At 43.0% G+C, this 16268-nt stretch overlaps 1 protein-coding gene across 3 annotated transcripts in view; it reads right to left on the reverse strand.

Moving 5' to 3' along the window:
* STX6 (syntaxin 6) overlaps nucleotides 1-15304 on the reverse strand; it is a 49782-nt gene extending 34478 nt beyond the window's left edge. For all 3 annotated transcript variants that reach the window (XM_027611471.1, XM_027611468.1, XM_027611469.2), the window contains exon 1: nucleotides 15030-15304. In XM_027611471.1, the coding sequence (XP_027467272.1) occupies nucleotides 15030-15064 (35 nt within the window). In that variant the 5' untranslated portion in view covers nucleotides 15065-15304. The remainder of the gene's footprint in view (nucleotides 1-15029) is intronic.
* Nucleotides 15305-16268: the final 964 nt, after the last annotated feature.

Raw genomic sequence — 16268 nt, forward strand, 5'->3', positions numbered from 1 at the left:
GGCGCCCCTCCCTCTGACAGTTTAAATACCAGAAGATAAAGCACTAGCAAAATGAAGAAAGGTGACTTACAATACTATTTCTGTTAGAAAATACCCATGAGAGCTAAAAAGTGTCAAAACAGAGAATATAGCTATGGGGCCAGGCTGAATATATCACTGACCTATATGGCCAACAGGACATCTCCCCAGGTCTGTTTAATACCCAGTTTATGGGTTAGCAGAGTCCTCTCATTGTTCCTCGCATACCAGCCGTATACTTTCAGTGTTAATGAGAAACTCTATTTAACATAAAAAGGGGAGGAGCTAAATACATGGTTTTACTTTCTCGTAAGGTTTCTGGCTGATTTGGTGGAGAAAGAGGTACACATCTTCCCATAATACCAGGTACTTGGTTTACTTCTAAGTGTTGAATATCACCCATGATAACAGAAGACAGGATTAAAGAGGTTATCTACAATATCTCATTTTAAAGAAGATAAAAATTAGGGGTGCCTGGGTGGCTCAGTCGGTTAGGCCTCTGCCTTTGGCTCGGGTCATGACCCCGGGGTCCTGGGATCGAGTCCTGCATCGGGCTCCTTGTTCAGTGGGGGCCTGCTTCTTCCTCTGCCTGCCGTTTCCCCTGCTTGTGCATGCTCTCTCTTGCTGACAAATAAATAAATAAAATATTTTTAAAAAATAAAAATAAAGAATATAAAAACTAGCAATTCTGTAAAGTACATATAAATTCCCTTTTGAAAATGAGAAGCCTTAAACCAAGGAAGACTCAGGGCATACCACATTCTCCATCCCCAGAACACAACCATATGCTCAAATTAAATTCTCTTAAGTAGCAATCCATACACTTTTTTGATCTCAGAGCTTCTATGCACTCTTCAGAATTACTGAAGACCCCAAAGAACTTAGATTGATGTGGGCTATTTATCTATTCCCATTTACCATATCAGAATTTCAAACAGATGTTTAAAGAGTATTTAGCAAGTAATCAAATATAGTGAACTTGCTACATGTTAACATTTTTGCAAAATAAAACTTCTAAAACAAAAAAAATTACCATTTCACATGCTTGCAGATCTCTTTAATATCTGGTTTAACAGAAGACAGCTGGATTCTCATATCTCCTTCTACATTGAGTCTGTTGACATGTTTTGTTGAAATATATAAGGAAAATCCAGCCTCACACAGATAGATGGAAAAGGGAGTATTTTAATAGCCTGTTTAGATAATTGTGTATATTCTTTTTTTTTTTTTTAAGATTTTAGTTATTTATTTGACAGAGAGAGACACAGCGAGAAAGGGAGCACAAGCAGAGGGCAGTGGGAGAGGGAGAAGCAGGCTTCCCGCGGAGCAGGGAGCCTGATGCGGAGCTCGATCCCAGGACCCTGGGATCATGACCTGAGCCGAAGGCAGAGGCTTAACGACTGAATCACCCAGGCGCCCCTAGATAATTGTGCATATTCTTTTTTGACCCTATACCAAAACTCAACAAAGTGGCAGTTTCTTAAAGGTTAGTTGCAATGTGGAACCTGAAACTGTATCAAAGGCTTTTTGAACTCTTCTATACATTACAGTCCATTGCCATACCTTGTATTTTACATGGATCTTTTACCTACCCATGTTTGATTTTATCACATACTGGTCATCTGGAAAGTATTAGTTTACTGAGTACCACAGGTCTTGCAAATGCTGACTCTTTTCACTACCCAATATTCCAAATCATATAATATCACCACCAGTCTCATCAGAGACTTAACTATTGGGAACCAGTAAGATGATAGGAATTTAAAAAATTCTATTTAAAAAAAAAGGCTCTAATTTTATCGTCAGCAGAAAAACTATCAACTGTTTTCTAGTAAGTGACAGGTTCACTTTCTTCATTTTTGAGAAAATATCTCAAGTACTTTTTAGATAATTTTGAAATTTGAGAACATGGGCAAGTCTCAATAGTCAGTTTGCCAGGCATTCTTTCAAGTAAAAATGAGAGTCTGTGGAGGAAAAAAAAATGAGCTATTTCAGCTAGTAACTCAATCACAAATTGCTTTTCCTGGAGACAGCCATCTTATTTCACAATATAGCCAAAGTGCTTTGGCATACTCTCAGTTTGTCACGTAGAATAGTAAAATGTGTACTAAGGCTGGGAGAAAACATGTATGAATTACATAACTGATCAATGTCTTTTATTTAGAATATAATTTTTGAAAAAACTCTCAAAACTTAGCAAGAAAACAAACCCAATTAAGAAATGGGGGGGGGGTGGGTAAAGGAAACAGGCAAAAGATGTGAATATCACTTCACCAAAGATGACATACAGATGATAGCTAAGCACACAAGATGTCCAATACCATTAGTTATTAGAAAAAATGCAAATCAAATCCACAATGAGATACCACTACAAACTGAGAATGGCTTAATACAAATGACTGACAATGCCGAAGGGCTGACCAGGTGGTAGAGTAACTGCAACTCCCATGCACTTCTAGTGGGAATGCAAAATGGTACAACCACTTTGGAAAATAATGTGCCTCTTTCTTAAACATGTTTACCATATGACCCAACAATCTCACTTCTAGGTGACATGAAAACTTATGTTCACACAACCACCTGCAAATTCTTATAGCAGCTTTAGTCATAACTGCCAAACATTGAAAACCACAACCCCTCAAGCAACAGTGATTAACCTGACAAGACCTCCAGCCAGCCCAGACCAGTTTGAGTGTAAGCCCCAACTCAAGCCTGCGCAGATGGGACCATGGAGTGACTTCTAGAATGACCAACAACTACCTTTGCCTCATTATATTATTAAATTCTCTGCCCGAGGAGAATAAGCCTCATTTACATAACATAAAATGTACGCATAGGCATATTTCCTGAAGGCACACTGTGACCTTCCACCCACCTCTACATATGACAAGGCTCTCCTTTTTAAATATTCACACTAACCCTAAATAAAAGGAACCCACCCACACTTGCTCAGGAGTCACAGCTTTGGAAGTTATTCCCCGTGATCTCATTTGCTGCAAATAGTTTCCTTTGTGCTACAACTCACCTGGCGTAGTATTTTTTTATTTAATTTTATTTAAATTCAATTAATTAACATATAGTGTATTATTAGTTTCAGAGATAGAGGTCAGTGATTCATCAGTTGTATATAACACCCAGTGCTCATCACATCACCTGTTGTAGTTTTTACCTGTGACTCACCAAGGAGCAAAGTCATGTTAGTTCAGCTACAAAGGGACACAGAGAAACAAACCTTTAGGGGGGATGGATCTGTCCTATATCTTATTTGTGGAGGTGGTGGTTACACACAACTGTATCCATTTGTCAAATTTTGAAGAACTGTACACTAAAAATTAGGATCAATTTTACTGTAGGTAAACTATAACCCTAAAAATAAAGTGTCTTTGAGGATCAAGATTTGATACAATTTTTACTGTTTCAGTGAAGAACATTTTTAAGGGAGTATGACTTTTTTTTCCTCTTCACCGTGAGGGAGGAACACAGTGACTACTGGTACAGTTTTTGGTGCCACTGCCTTGACCTAGGCTAAGGCACCGGCACTTTTACCTGCCATAGCTTTTTGCATCATTGTGTAAATGTCAGCACCGTGGAAAAACAAACAACATCTGAGCTATTATGAACAGCATTTTAGGTTAAGGGACTCTTCTGTGAAAGGGACAAGAACCCCTTGATATCCAAGGACCACACTTTCATAACCACAACTTCTGAGAGTTGATAGTCAGACTTGAGGGGGAGGGGCACGTGGATGGATTCAATTCTAGTAGCACAGAGTGAAATCAAGGAGGCCTTAAGCATGTTCTGAAGAAGACATCAAAGCGATGGCAGGAATCAGAAAAATGCCGCAAAGCAATCCCAGGATAACATTCAACACCCCACAGACCCGGCCAGTAACCGGGCTTATTCCACTCTCAATCTCTTATTTTTTAAGAGGTTTTCAGTTAGTGGCACAGACATAAGAAAGGCAAAGTAATCATTATTTTGCAGTTCTGAGATAAACATTTCAAGGAATTACGAAAGTGGAACTATCAGCAATGGTTCAAATCTCGAAAAGCCAGAACCTGCAGTGTGTCACGGAATCCTATTTTAACAGCAGCTTGTGGGGTCCCTCAAAGTTTAAAACACTTCCCAACTTCATTTCAGCTTAGTGCTAGCCTGAAAAAGAAGGCATGAAAGCAGAGTAGAAAACATCATGTGTCACAACAAATCCCTTTTTAAGCCAAATATTAATGGTAACCAGAATTTTCAAGAGAACTTGGGATTTCTGGTCAGTTTCAAGAGCCACAAGCCACACCTAATAAGTGTGAGACTCTAGTCAGACAACTCATTCAATTAGGAACCATTTGTAAATATCTGTAACTGAATATTTTACAATCACGAGGCATTCCAAGTAAATCAGTTAACAGGACAGAGGAGAACAACAACAAAAAGACAGGGGAGTATATAATAGTGTCATCTGTTTGAGATTTGTGAGGGTTTTAACAAGAGAAGGAAAAGAGCCCACGGAGTTTTCTTCACACCACTCTCTCAGGAAGGGCAAGGGAGTTGCTTCTGTAACAAGTGGCTAGTTACGCACTTCCCACATACACACATATCCAGCACTGCCGGCTCGCACAGCCCATGTGAGCGCAGCACCCGGACCAGACAGCAGCAGCTGCTAACTCCTTAGGCAACAGAGATCCACGTTTGTGTATAGTCTCCAGAAAGGTTAAAATCACAAAACACTGATTTCCTTTTCCTGTGAAGTCTGGTTTACTTATTTGAGGTTTTTCTTTCAACTATGTGAAGGGAATGACTGAAGTCTGACGCCCAGAACTTACCACGAGGGGCCAGGTATACCTTGAATTTTTGGAGCTCTTCAGCTTAGCAAACTTCTTGGTTAACCATCTGCTCACCAACAGCTCTGGGAATCCTGTCTGGCACCATTTCACCACAAACTTCCTAATTACTTTCCTAGGAAGTACAAGTTTAGCTCCAAAGAAGGTCCCCACAACAGTCAAACAGATTTTCTGCTGCCACATCTGTTAACAGATGTTTCCAAAGTCAGTTCTGTCTTACACAGCTCATGGGCAACAAGAGTCAGTGTTGGAAAATGCTAGGGATGAAGATCTTCCACCTTGCTGTCTACCAAATGGTCTATCAAAATCAGGGACCTGTCATATCCTCATGGGTTAAACTGCACGAACACCAGAATGAAGGTCCCTCACTGCAATCCGCCTCAATGCCCAAGGAACTACTGGTAAGCAACTGTCAAAAATGAGAACACAGTCCACATATTTGAAGAATGTATCTTTTGGGAAAAATGAAGTCAACAAAGCTTTCAAAACCAGATTACTCCATTCATTATAAATAAAAAGTTGACACTGTCAGAACTAACCTAGTTTGTTTCTGAAGCCAGCCAAACACTAACCCTCTGTCATTGCTAGGTGAGCCTCTACCGTCCAACAGTCTAGTCTGTTCCACCATGGGGAAGGGCCCACCATCCCAACAACCAACCTCCAGGGCTAAAGGCAACACATCTAGATGTCCATAAAAATCTCCACGTATTCTTATCTAGATCTTGCCAAGTTTCTCAGTAAAGCCAGAGGAAGGATTATCTCAGCCATTAGGGAGCTTTGGTTTTGCAGAATCTGCCATTCAGCTATGCCAACAAGTTGCAGAATAAATGTAGCTGCAACTCCGTCAGCCTTCTGATTTCTCATTTCTTCTTTGATCATGCTGACAGACTCTGAATTGGCATCTGTCCCAGTTACTGTGGTTGTGTAACAACCACCCCAAAACATAGTGGAGAAAAACAAGCATTTATTATGCCCATGGACTGTGCGGGTCAGGAGATCGTGCCGGACACAGAAGAGATGGCTGGTCCCTGCTCCACAGTGTCTGGGGCTGCAAAAACATAGGCTCCTCAGTAGTGTCTCTGTGTCTGTGTCTCTCCACATGATCTCCCTAGCAGAGCAGCTTGGGTGGAGCTGGACTTCTTCCTTGTTCGTTCCAGACACGCCAGCCTCGAGTCCCCAGTCAGGAAGATGCAGGTGCAAGCTGTATCGGCAGTCTTTTAGGACTCAAACTTCGGGAGTCAAGCAGTGTCATTTCCGCATTCTGTCAGGTGAGACAATTATAAAGGTCTGCCCAGGTCCCAGGGAAAGGAACGAGGAGGCCAGCTTGCTAGAAGAACGCCAGCTTCACAATTTAAGAAAAGCAAACGGGGCAGGATATACACTGGGGTGGCCAGTATATATGGAAAAAGACAATCGGCCCAAGACCAGTATCTGGCGCAGGCAGCGCTCATCCTGCATGACCCTTTACAGAGAGGTTCCTGTTTCGTCAATATACTGAGAGGCTAGGAAAGGCAGATGGTTTCCATTCTCGTAATGAAACCTGAAAAACCCAGGCTGTGTGAGCCTCTGCAACCATATCCCCCTCCCGCCCCCTTATCCTACCAACCTTGTTCCACCACCAATCCCTCGTGCTTGGTAAGGGAGGAACTCTTGTTACTGCTCGACTTCCATACTCACATCTTCTGTATTTAAGGGGAAAACCATACACACTCCTTTCACTTGACCTCACCGTCATTTCCAAATTCAACTGTACTGTGATACCTTTGGCAATTACTCTTGTGGGGGAAGGATTGACTCTACTTAGTTACCTACAGTTACATACAATTTTGACCTCAACTTGCTGCTGCTTCCACAACCCCCCTGGGATAGTACTACTGCTACCAACGACACCGCAGGTCAGAGTCATGATGGGCTTGAACTCATCTTCACTTTCAATATACCTGCCACGACAGCCTTCATAGCTGTTTTCTTGAAACTCTCACTTCCTTTGTTTTTGTGTCATTGTGCTCTTCTGGTTTCTACCAGTTTTCTCATTCCTTTTCCTCCGCTTGGTCCTAGTGTTTCTCAACACTCTGTAGAGCTTCTAGGTGCTCATCAATACCCACAGGTTCAAAAGATCCCTTTCAGCTGATGACTCCCCAACTGCATTACCAACCCTAGTCACTCACCCAGGATTAATTCCTCTATCTTTAGCTGCCTACAGGACCACTCCATTTGCCTAAAACCAAACTGATCTTATCCTGCCTACAAATAAAGAAAGAAATTTTTTTAAAAAGCAAGTATTCAAACAAAAAGAGCAGAAAAGAAGTCTGCTTCCTTCTCTAACTTCCCCTTTTCAGTCAATAGTGCCTCTAGCTTCCAAGATTTCAAACTTGTCTAGACACTCTTCCTCTTAAACTTCTCACCTTGCACAACTTCTACTTAAGCTCAATCACTGGATTTTAGATCTGGAAGAAACTTTCAAGATATCTAGTCCACACTCGTTGAACAAACAGGAGAACTGGGGCTCAGGCATCTTGGCTGTTTGCTTCAAATGCTTCTGACCCTGACTATGAGGTGCCTTCCAGCACCAAGACCTATTCAATCCCATCTTTGCTAAGCCTTCAGACAAATCTATTTTCTTTGTGGAATCAGAAGACCCGGGTTTGAACCCTTAACAGCTGTTTGCCCAAAGGCGAGTAAACAGTACCTGCTAGTTAAAACTGCCTCCTGATTAAGAATTTACAATAGGAAACAGATTAAATTTAAACTCCTCAGCTGGGTATTCTGTATCTTCCTCCCCAAAACTGACCGACTTTAATATCCAACCTGATTTCTTCACTAAAACAAAATCTGCGTCAGTTGGCAGGTCTCCTTCCCATCCTCCCCTTTCTCATTCCTGGCTCTAGACTTCTGCTAGCTGCTTCCCCAGCCAAGAGTCCCTACATCTCTGCAAATGAAAAGCAGACATTTCCTTTAAGGGTCAGAATGAGACCCTATTACTTGCTTCACTAAAATGCCTTTGACCAACATTCCCCCTGGGGTCTTTCCTTTTTTTCATTCTCTGTAACATCTCAACTCTACTCTGAAATCTTACACACAATGCACATTGTCTTTCGCCTACACTCCACGTATCTACATAGTGTTGTCCAACTAGACTACTATTTCAGCCAAATATAGTATTAGGCATTCAATAAATTTATAACAAATGTTTGCAAAGTCTTTATGGTGAAACATCTGATTCTGATTTCAAAAAAGTAGAATGTGAGATTTGACTTACATTCATTTTATTAGACTAAAATTACCTTGCAAGCAAATGATTTCTTTTTCAGTGATTATACCAATAAGCAGTTCTCTCAATAATGTGACTACAATGCACAATGCCCGCCTTCAAGGAACTCATAATCTAGAGTTAAGAAGGCTGCACATATAAATGCTGGTTAAAGAATACAACATAACATATACCATATTGCTCATCTGCTTACTTAGGCCATTATTTCAACATTGATCCACAGCCAAGAACCTGGAAATTACCCTTACTCAGGCACACAAAGCCTCCAAAACAACAAAATATTAAAGAGCCACAACATTCATGCCTTTTACCTACAGGAGAGGCTCACTTGGTACCAACAGACTCTCATACTCCAATGCTCAATTTTGTGGTTTTCTTGGTCAGTTCAATCAGAAGTTGCAAATCCTAAAAGGTTGCCAACAAGACAGGGAAAAATACAGAACCCAAAACTCAAAATGGATGCACTCATCAAACAAGCACTGCATGAGTCCCTACGAAATATAAAGATGAAAACAACAGGATTCAAATACGGCATTTTTTTTTCACCTCGCAAATTAGTAAAGATTTCTTAAAATGAGAATCCCAGGGCTGTTAAGAGATCAGGGGAAATGGGTGGGGCTGGGGGACAGAGTGAAGTCAGAGGTGTGTTCCGAAGGGCAATCTGCTAACATGCGTCAGAAGCTTTGGACACGTGCTTACTCTCTGATTTTGCAATTTTGCCACAGGAATATACGCTATGGAAATAAAGAGAAGCAGCAATAAAGACCTGTCAGGCATTCATTCTCCTCACCACTACTTTATTTGTTACTAGTGAAAATTTAGAAATATCCTGTCATCCTAGGTAATCATTTATATTACGTTTATATGGCAAAATTCAACGCAGTCATTAAAAGCCCTCCCCACTGAAGACATTTTAAGGATATAAAAAAAAAAAATGGCCCTCCCGTCCTCTTTCTGTGTCGCCATAATGATACACACGAACGTCCTGGCAGATGCTCTCAAGAGCATGAACAATGCTGAAGAGAGGCAAACGCCAGGTTCTTACTAGGCTGTGCTCCAAAGTCATCGTCCGGTTTCTAACTGTGATGATGAAGCATGGTTACACTGGTGAATTTGAAGTCACTGATGATCACGGAGCGGGGAAAATTGCTGTGAACCTCATGGGCAGGTTAAACAAGTGTGGAGCGATCAGCCCCAGATCTGATGTACAACTCAAAAGATCTAGAAAAATGGCAGAAGAATCTGCTCCTGTCCCACTAGTTTGGTTTCGTTGTACTGACAATCTCTGGCAACAGTCAACTTCTCACAACCCATGAAGAAGCAAGACAAAAACACACAGGAGGGAAAATTTTTCTGGGATCCTTTTTCTAGGGATGTAATACATCTGTGTAAATAAAAATGCCTCAATGGAAAAAAAATACAGATGAAAAGATTATAACATGGTATGATCCCAATTTCTGAAACAGTTAATAATAATACACACATATATAAATCCTGGCCTTTCCACTTATAAGCTTATAAGCCTGAAGTTTTTGGTTTTTTTTACTAAGTTTCATTTTCTTAATTTGTAAAATGATAATAATAGTACCAGTACTTACTTCATAAGGACTAAAAAGATAATTACTGTTAGGTTCTTAGCACAGTGCCTGACATATAGTAAGAGATCAAAACCTGATGAAAAGTATTGCCTAAAACTAGTAATAGAAATAAAGATCAAAAAGACATCAAAATTTTAACAAATTATTTCTGGATGGTGGCACTTCAATAAATTTTTATTCTCTTTATATTTTTGTTTCCTAGATTTTCTAAAATAAGCATATATTAGTTTAACATGAGTTTAAATGTTACTCAAAAACCAGTAAGACATGGTCTTTCCTCTCAGAGACAGCAGCTTATTTGGCCAGAAACATAGAAACAGACATTTCAAAGAGAATGTTTATTGGGCATTTAATATGTGCCCCCAACCGCTAGGCAATTTACATGCATTAACTCATTTAATCCTTATAACCAATAAAGCAGGTATTGTTAAGCCAATTTTGTACATTGCTAAGCCATTTTGTACAAACAGTTTCAAAGAGATGAATTAACTTGCCAAAAGTTACTCCAAGTAACTGAAAGGTAAGATCCCAACGTTGGGTCAGCCTGATTACCAAAAAACAGGTCACCAAACTTCACTGCCTCCTGAAGTCAGATAAAAAGAAAATTTTCACCCAGAATCCACTTTTCCTTTCTCTTTAACCACCTTTATTCTTACAGAACTTATTACCACCTGACATACCACGTTATTTGTCTTGTTTCCTGTCCCTAGAATGTAAGCTCCATAAGGATGGGATTTTGTTTGTTCACGGCTGCACTCTCAGCTCCCAGCACACAAAAACAGACGCTCAATAAGGATGTTAGAATAAAAGACTCTGAATAGAGAAGTGACCTGATCGTGTCTCTGTGGACACATCTGGTAGCAGTGCGAAGCTTGCTGAAGAAGTTGCTTACAGGAGTCCAGGCGGGAGAGAACAAGGACACGCACTAGGGTAGATGAACCATCACTAGAGAGGGAGAGAAGACTCCAGAAATATCCAAGGGATGGCACTGCTAGGACACGATGATCAAGTGGGCGCGGGACTGGAGGACGGTCTGGTCAGGCATTTGTAGGGAGGGGAGAGAGTGGGGCCAGAGTGACCAGGATGTGCTCAGATACACAGGGAGTACGACACAATGGGAATAATCCAGCTCACCCATGAGAGCACACGGAGAGGATCTGCCAAAGAGGCTACGCGTTAAGGGCAGGCCAGAGGTGATTCAGGAGGGCCTGGAGTTTCAGGGACCGAGTTCTGGTGCTGTAAATACCACTGTGAATGTCTAGGCCAGGTAGGGGTCACGTGCGCTCGGAGAGCTCAGCTGCCCCACTGTGGTGGTTTTCTCCTCTGTGTCCTGGGATTCTGCTCTGAACAGGCCACTGATAGTGTCAAACCCTCACAAAACTAGCCTCAAACATCCAGGCATTAAGAACTGCACATTTCAATTAACACAGCTTTCTAACTGGTCCCCTTTTAAATCTTTCCTCACACTGATGTATCTAACAGTACTACCAAATCAATATTCCTAAAAACCCTAATTTCCCAGATTTAAAAATCTCCCAATGGCTTCAAAATGAGACTCTCCTTGACCCTAATTCTACCTGTACTGTGAAGTTTTAATAGCGTGAGTAGAATCAGGAAGTTCAAATCTGAATCCTGGATCTATCACTTACTAGCTGTGTGACCCCAAGCAAATAACAACCCCTCTGGGCTTCCTCAGTTCCTCATCTCTAAAATGGGGCTAGTACCCACATCACAAAGCTGTTCCTATCAAGTGAAAATTTTTATAAAGTGCTTACTTAGCACAAAATGCTTGGATAGGAGTTGCATCCTTTAAATGTTAGCTATTATTATTACTTCCCCTAAATAAACTTCCTACACCACCTGGGAGCATCTCTCCTTGATCATTTCTAATACACAATGCCCAACTCACGGCATCTGCTGGCAAAGTTCCCACCCATGAATCACTACTCCTTAACCACCTGCACCACCACCACGAGTATTTAGTTAACATTTATGCTGTATATTCAAGGTGCTGGGCTGGAAATACAGGAAAAATACACAGTCCCAACCCACAGAGCTCATAATCTAATAATGAAAGACAGCCAGAGGAAGAGGTGCAATAACATGTTACAAGTGCCAAGGGAAGCTCTTCCTGGAGGCAACACAGATGCTTACACTGAATCTTCAAAGCTTAGTGGGTGAACCAGGCAGAGTGGGTGCACATGGAGTAACAGCACCCAGGACTGTGGTCACACACACTAGTCGGACCTTGCTGGAGCTCCGCGCTGAGGGTAGGCAGAGTGGGCGGAAGGTAAAGGGCCACGGGATCATGGGGGTCATGAAGTGTTTGGACTTTATTCCTGAGGCAACAGGCAGCCACTAAATGATGTTAAGCACGGAAGCCCTGCTTGGGTTCTAGAAGAGCTGCACCTCTGCTGCCCAACGTGGGCTCCACATGTGACTACAGAACACCTGCAATGCGCTGGGATGACGAAAGAACTAATTTTTCTATTTCAATTAAATTTAAAAACCGATATGCAATTCCGTTCCTGGGAAATTTCTAAGTATGTCGGGGTATGTGAATTGACTTTCTCAACTGTAAATTTAATGAACTCTAAATACAGATCAAATATTCCCGATGAAAATTCAGTGTCCAAACTAAGATGTGCTATACGTGTAAAATACACTCCAAATCTGAAAACTTAATACAAAAAAAGTAAACTATTCCATTATAATCTTCATATTAATCACCTGCTGAAACATTTGAATATATTAAAGATGATATTATAATTAATTTCACCAGTTTCTTTTTACCCCCCTTTTTTTTTTAAAGTGAGCTCCTCAGGGCGCCTGGGTGGCTCAGTCGCTGGGCGTCTGCCTTTGGCTCAGGTCATGATCCCAGGGGCCTGGGATCCAGGCCCGCATCGGGCTTCCTGCTTAGTGGGGAGCCCGCTTCTCCCGCTCCCACTCCCCCTGCTTGTGTTCCCTCTCTCGCTCTCGCTCTCTCTGTCAAATAAATAAACAAAATATTTTTAAAAAGTTAAAAAAAATAAATAAAGTGAGCTCCTCGCCCAGTGTGGGGCTTGAACTCACGCCACAGAGATCAAGAGTTGCATGCTCCACCGACTAAGCCAGCCAGGTGCCTCTCTTTTTACTTTTTAACATGGCTACCAGCAAACGTAAAATGGCATATATGGCTCACATTATATTTTAGATAAAACTGACCCAACAGAACCAAAGGAAGATGACTAGAAGCAGGCAGACCAATTAAGAGACTCTTTAGTAAGAGTCCAGATGAGACACAGGCCTGAATTATCCCAATTCTACCCATGTTCATAACCTAATTCAAGACCTACTACTTCTAAAAGCTTGTCCAATCACAACCATTTCTAATGAGTTGCTTTTCTCAGAACTACTGGGGCACTTAATCTTCTGTAACATTTGCTTTAGTGCTTAATTTATCACCTGTCATTTCTACTTAATTTTGGGGTGAGCTGTTTCTCAGAACCATCAGCTCCTAGGCTAAGGGCCACAACTTAGGCATCTAATTTTCCACATCGTTTGATGCATTTTCAATACTTTTAATAAATAGAGGTACACGGCTCCCCGGATATTCTGTCACAGTCTGGATACACCCTTGTGGCTAACTTTACCTTCTACAGCAGAAGGTATTGCCAATCTCTTCCCTCAGACACCTTAGGACATGAGCTAAAATGATATAAAAGTCAACGAAGAATCCAGTGTTCCAATGTTCCAATACAGCAGTGATATCTAATCAGTGAGCAAGCACTGGTAGACTATATTGGATCTATCAGGAAAAAAAGACCAAGATGGCAGAGCAATTTAGCATTTTCGCAGGGATTCCATTAAAAATCAAGCAAACAAAAAATTTCTGATTATCCCTGGTTTCCACCGCCAGAGATAACCTTTGCAACCTAAGCATTAAGAACTTTCATTCAAGGGAAAGACACACAGCTTTAACATTTAAAAATTAACCTCTAAACTAATCCTTCTAACAAATAACACATTTTCCCGGTAGAGAGCCACATATTACTAGTCAATCTGCAACTCAGCATTTTCACATCTACCTTTAAGTAGGATGAAGGAAAAAACCTTTTAAGAAAATGTTAAAAAGTATATAAATATATTTTACCGTATCATGGATAACAAAGTACTTCACCTAAAGTACCAAGTAAATTTCCCGAGAAGAATCCTTAAAAAACACAAACACTCAAGCAACTGGTCAGCAGAAATAGGAAGCTAGCAGCAACCAGTTGCAAGCAAAGGGACACTTTGTGGTTATTAGTACTGATCTGGGAACTTTGTAGTTCTCGGATTTTTTTTTTTTGGTCTGTCATTTAAAACAAGCTGACAAGTTACAACAACCTGAGAATCGACCTTTTTTTGCATTTGTTTAATGGCTACAAAGATAATATAACAAAGTGCAAATAAAGTTTCTATCTCCAAACAATCGTGCAATCAAAGATGGAGTCAGGACAGCTCAGAGGGAAAAATAAATTAAGGCAGTTCTGTTCTGAAAGGCTGGATAAGAAATGGGGGAAACCTGTCAAAGAGCCTGGATGAAATCAGGGAGTTAAAAAGAAAGCACTCACTTCCTTCAGCACTGTGGGAAAATCCCAGTTGCTAATAGAAAGCTGAGGAAAGTTTAGTTTGGCTGATATCATTTTGTTTTCCTTCCAACATCATCGCCGAGTTCGAACGACTGCTTTCCTCCCCTCACATTACTCAGTAAAAACGCCCCCACTGAATTGAGTTGTCTTCCGGAGCCCTGCTCCCCCGCAGCCCAGCCTGCAAACGTGCTCAGACGCCTCTGGGCGTGTTGTGGTCTCACCACTCTGCGGGCCGGCGCTCCAAACTCAATGGACAATGGGAGCTCACCCCCATCAACGCCAACTACAAAGCTCAGGAGGGCCATTTCCCTTTTCCTGCCCAGATGCTGTTTTCCCTCCTTCGAAGTAAGGCCCCGTGCTCCACTAGAGCCCCAGCATGGACTGGGACGCGTGTTTCCCTCCTCACCTGCAGAGCTGCTGATCCCCTCGAACCCCAAATAAGTTGTATCTCCGCGCACGTCCCAAAAGGGATCCCCTTCCCCAGGGGCTTGGTTGGGGGCACGGTTTTCACAGTCCAGGTAGGACGCGGAGGGGATGTGTCTGGACGCTTGGTCATGGCCCTGCAAGCTAAGCCGTCCGCACTGTCCCCTCCCTAGCCTCCACTTGTCTCCCCTCCCCCTCTAGCGAGAAGAGCGGGGAGGTGCGGGCTGGTAGCACCGCCACGTCCTCCTCCAGTGGAGCCCACGGGGACACTCACCCTTTCACCACAAAGAAGGGGTCCTCCATGGACATGGCGTCCCGGCCCCCGGCTGCCTCACGCCTGCTCCGCGCACAGGGCGCCCTCCGAGCCCCCCTCTGCCCACCTCACCGGTTTGCCGCAGCCGCCGGCGCCTCGGCCTGGGGTACCCAGAGCAGCTGGCGCGCGCTGGCCGGGGCGCACCGGACCGCCGCCGGTCCAGCACTCGATCGCCCCGCAGACCGAACCCCGGACTCTGACGCCGGCCCCCGCGCCTGCCTCCTCCCCCGGCTCCTCCCGGCGCGTCTGGCCGGCTTGACCCCGCCCCCGGGACCCGCGGCCTCGGCCAACCACAGACGCCGCCCGTTGCACCACTTCCGCACCCGCGCTCACGTGACCAGGGCCGGCCCCGCCCCCCGTCGGCGGGGCTTGGGCGCCGCGTCACGCAAGCCTGGAGGCGGGGCTCGGAGGCGGGTGGGCGAGGGCCGGAGTTCCTCCCACCCTTGCCCACTCTGCTTGTTTCCTCCTGGGGGGCAATTAGGTTTTCAAGATATGCACTAGTACCTGATTTGTACAATCCTTTTACCTTTCCTGTACTTTTAACACTTGATTTTGATAACATGATTTATAAATCCATCTTGTCCTTGCAATAAAGCGCGCTCATGTACATCATCTGACTATGATAATGTTGCACAACTCCTTTATGTAGGTCCTACTATGTGTTCCGCAATGCCCTAAAGGCTGCGTGTGCGTTATCTCAATTTTCCTGGGGGAAGGTATTATTTCCAATTTGTAAATGATAAAAGTTCAGGGACGCCTGGGTGGCTCAGTCGGTTAAGCGTCTGCCTTCGGCTCAGGTCATGATCCCCGGGGTCCTGGGATAGAGTCCCCCGTTGGACTCCGTGCTCCGCGGGGAGCCTGCTTCTCCCTCTGTCTCTGCCTCTCTCTCTCTCTGTTTCTCACGAATAAATAAATAAAATCTTTAAAAAAAAATAAATGATAAAAGTTCAGAGGTTTCAAGATTGCCTGTGGTCACACACCCTGGACAGTCTCTCTGTGCTCTCCACTAGACTGGATGTATTTTCTATTGCTGTGCATCCTGCAAGTGAGCAGTATGGTAATTTTTTTCATACCGCATACAGTGCTTCCCTGGAGAGAACTCCTTTAAGAGACTAATAAGGGGCCAGGTATGGCAATTTCTTACCAGCTGTAGTTCAAGAGCCCTTCCAGATAGCATTTTGGTCATGACAATTAGCCAGC

This window comes from Zalophus californianus, chromosome 10 (genome assembly GCF_009762305.2).
Source record: "Zalophus californianus isolate mZalCal1 chromosome 10, mZalCal1.pri.v2, whole genome shotgun sequence".
In the NCBI taxonomy this organism is placed as follows: domain Eukaryota; kingdom Metazoa; phylum Chordata; class Mammalia; order Carnivora; family Otariidae; genus Zalophus; species Zalophus californianus.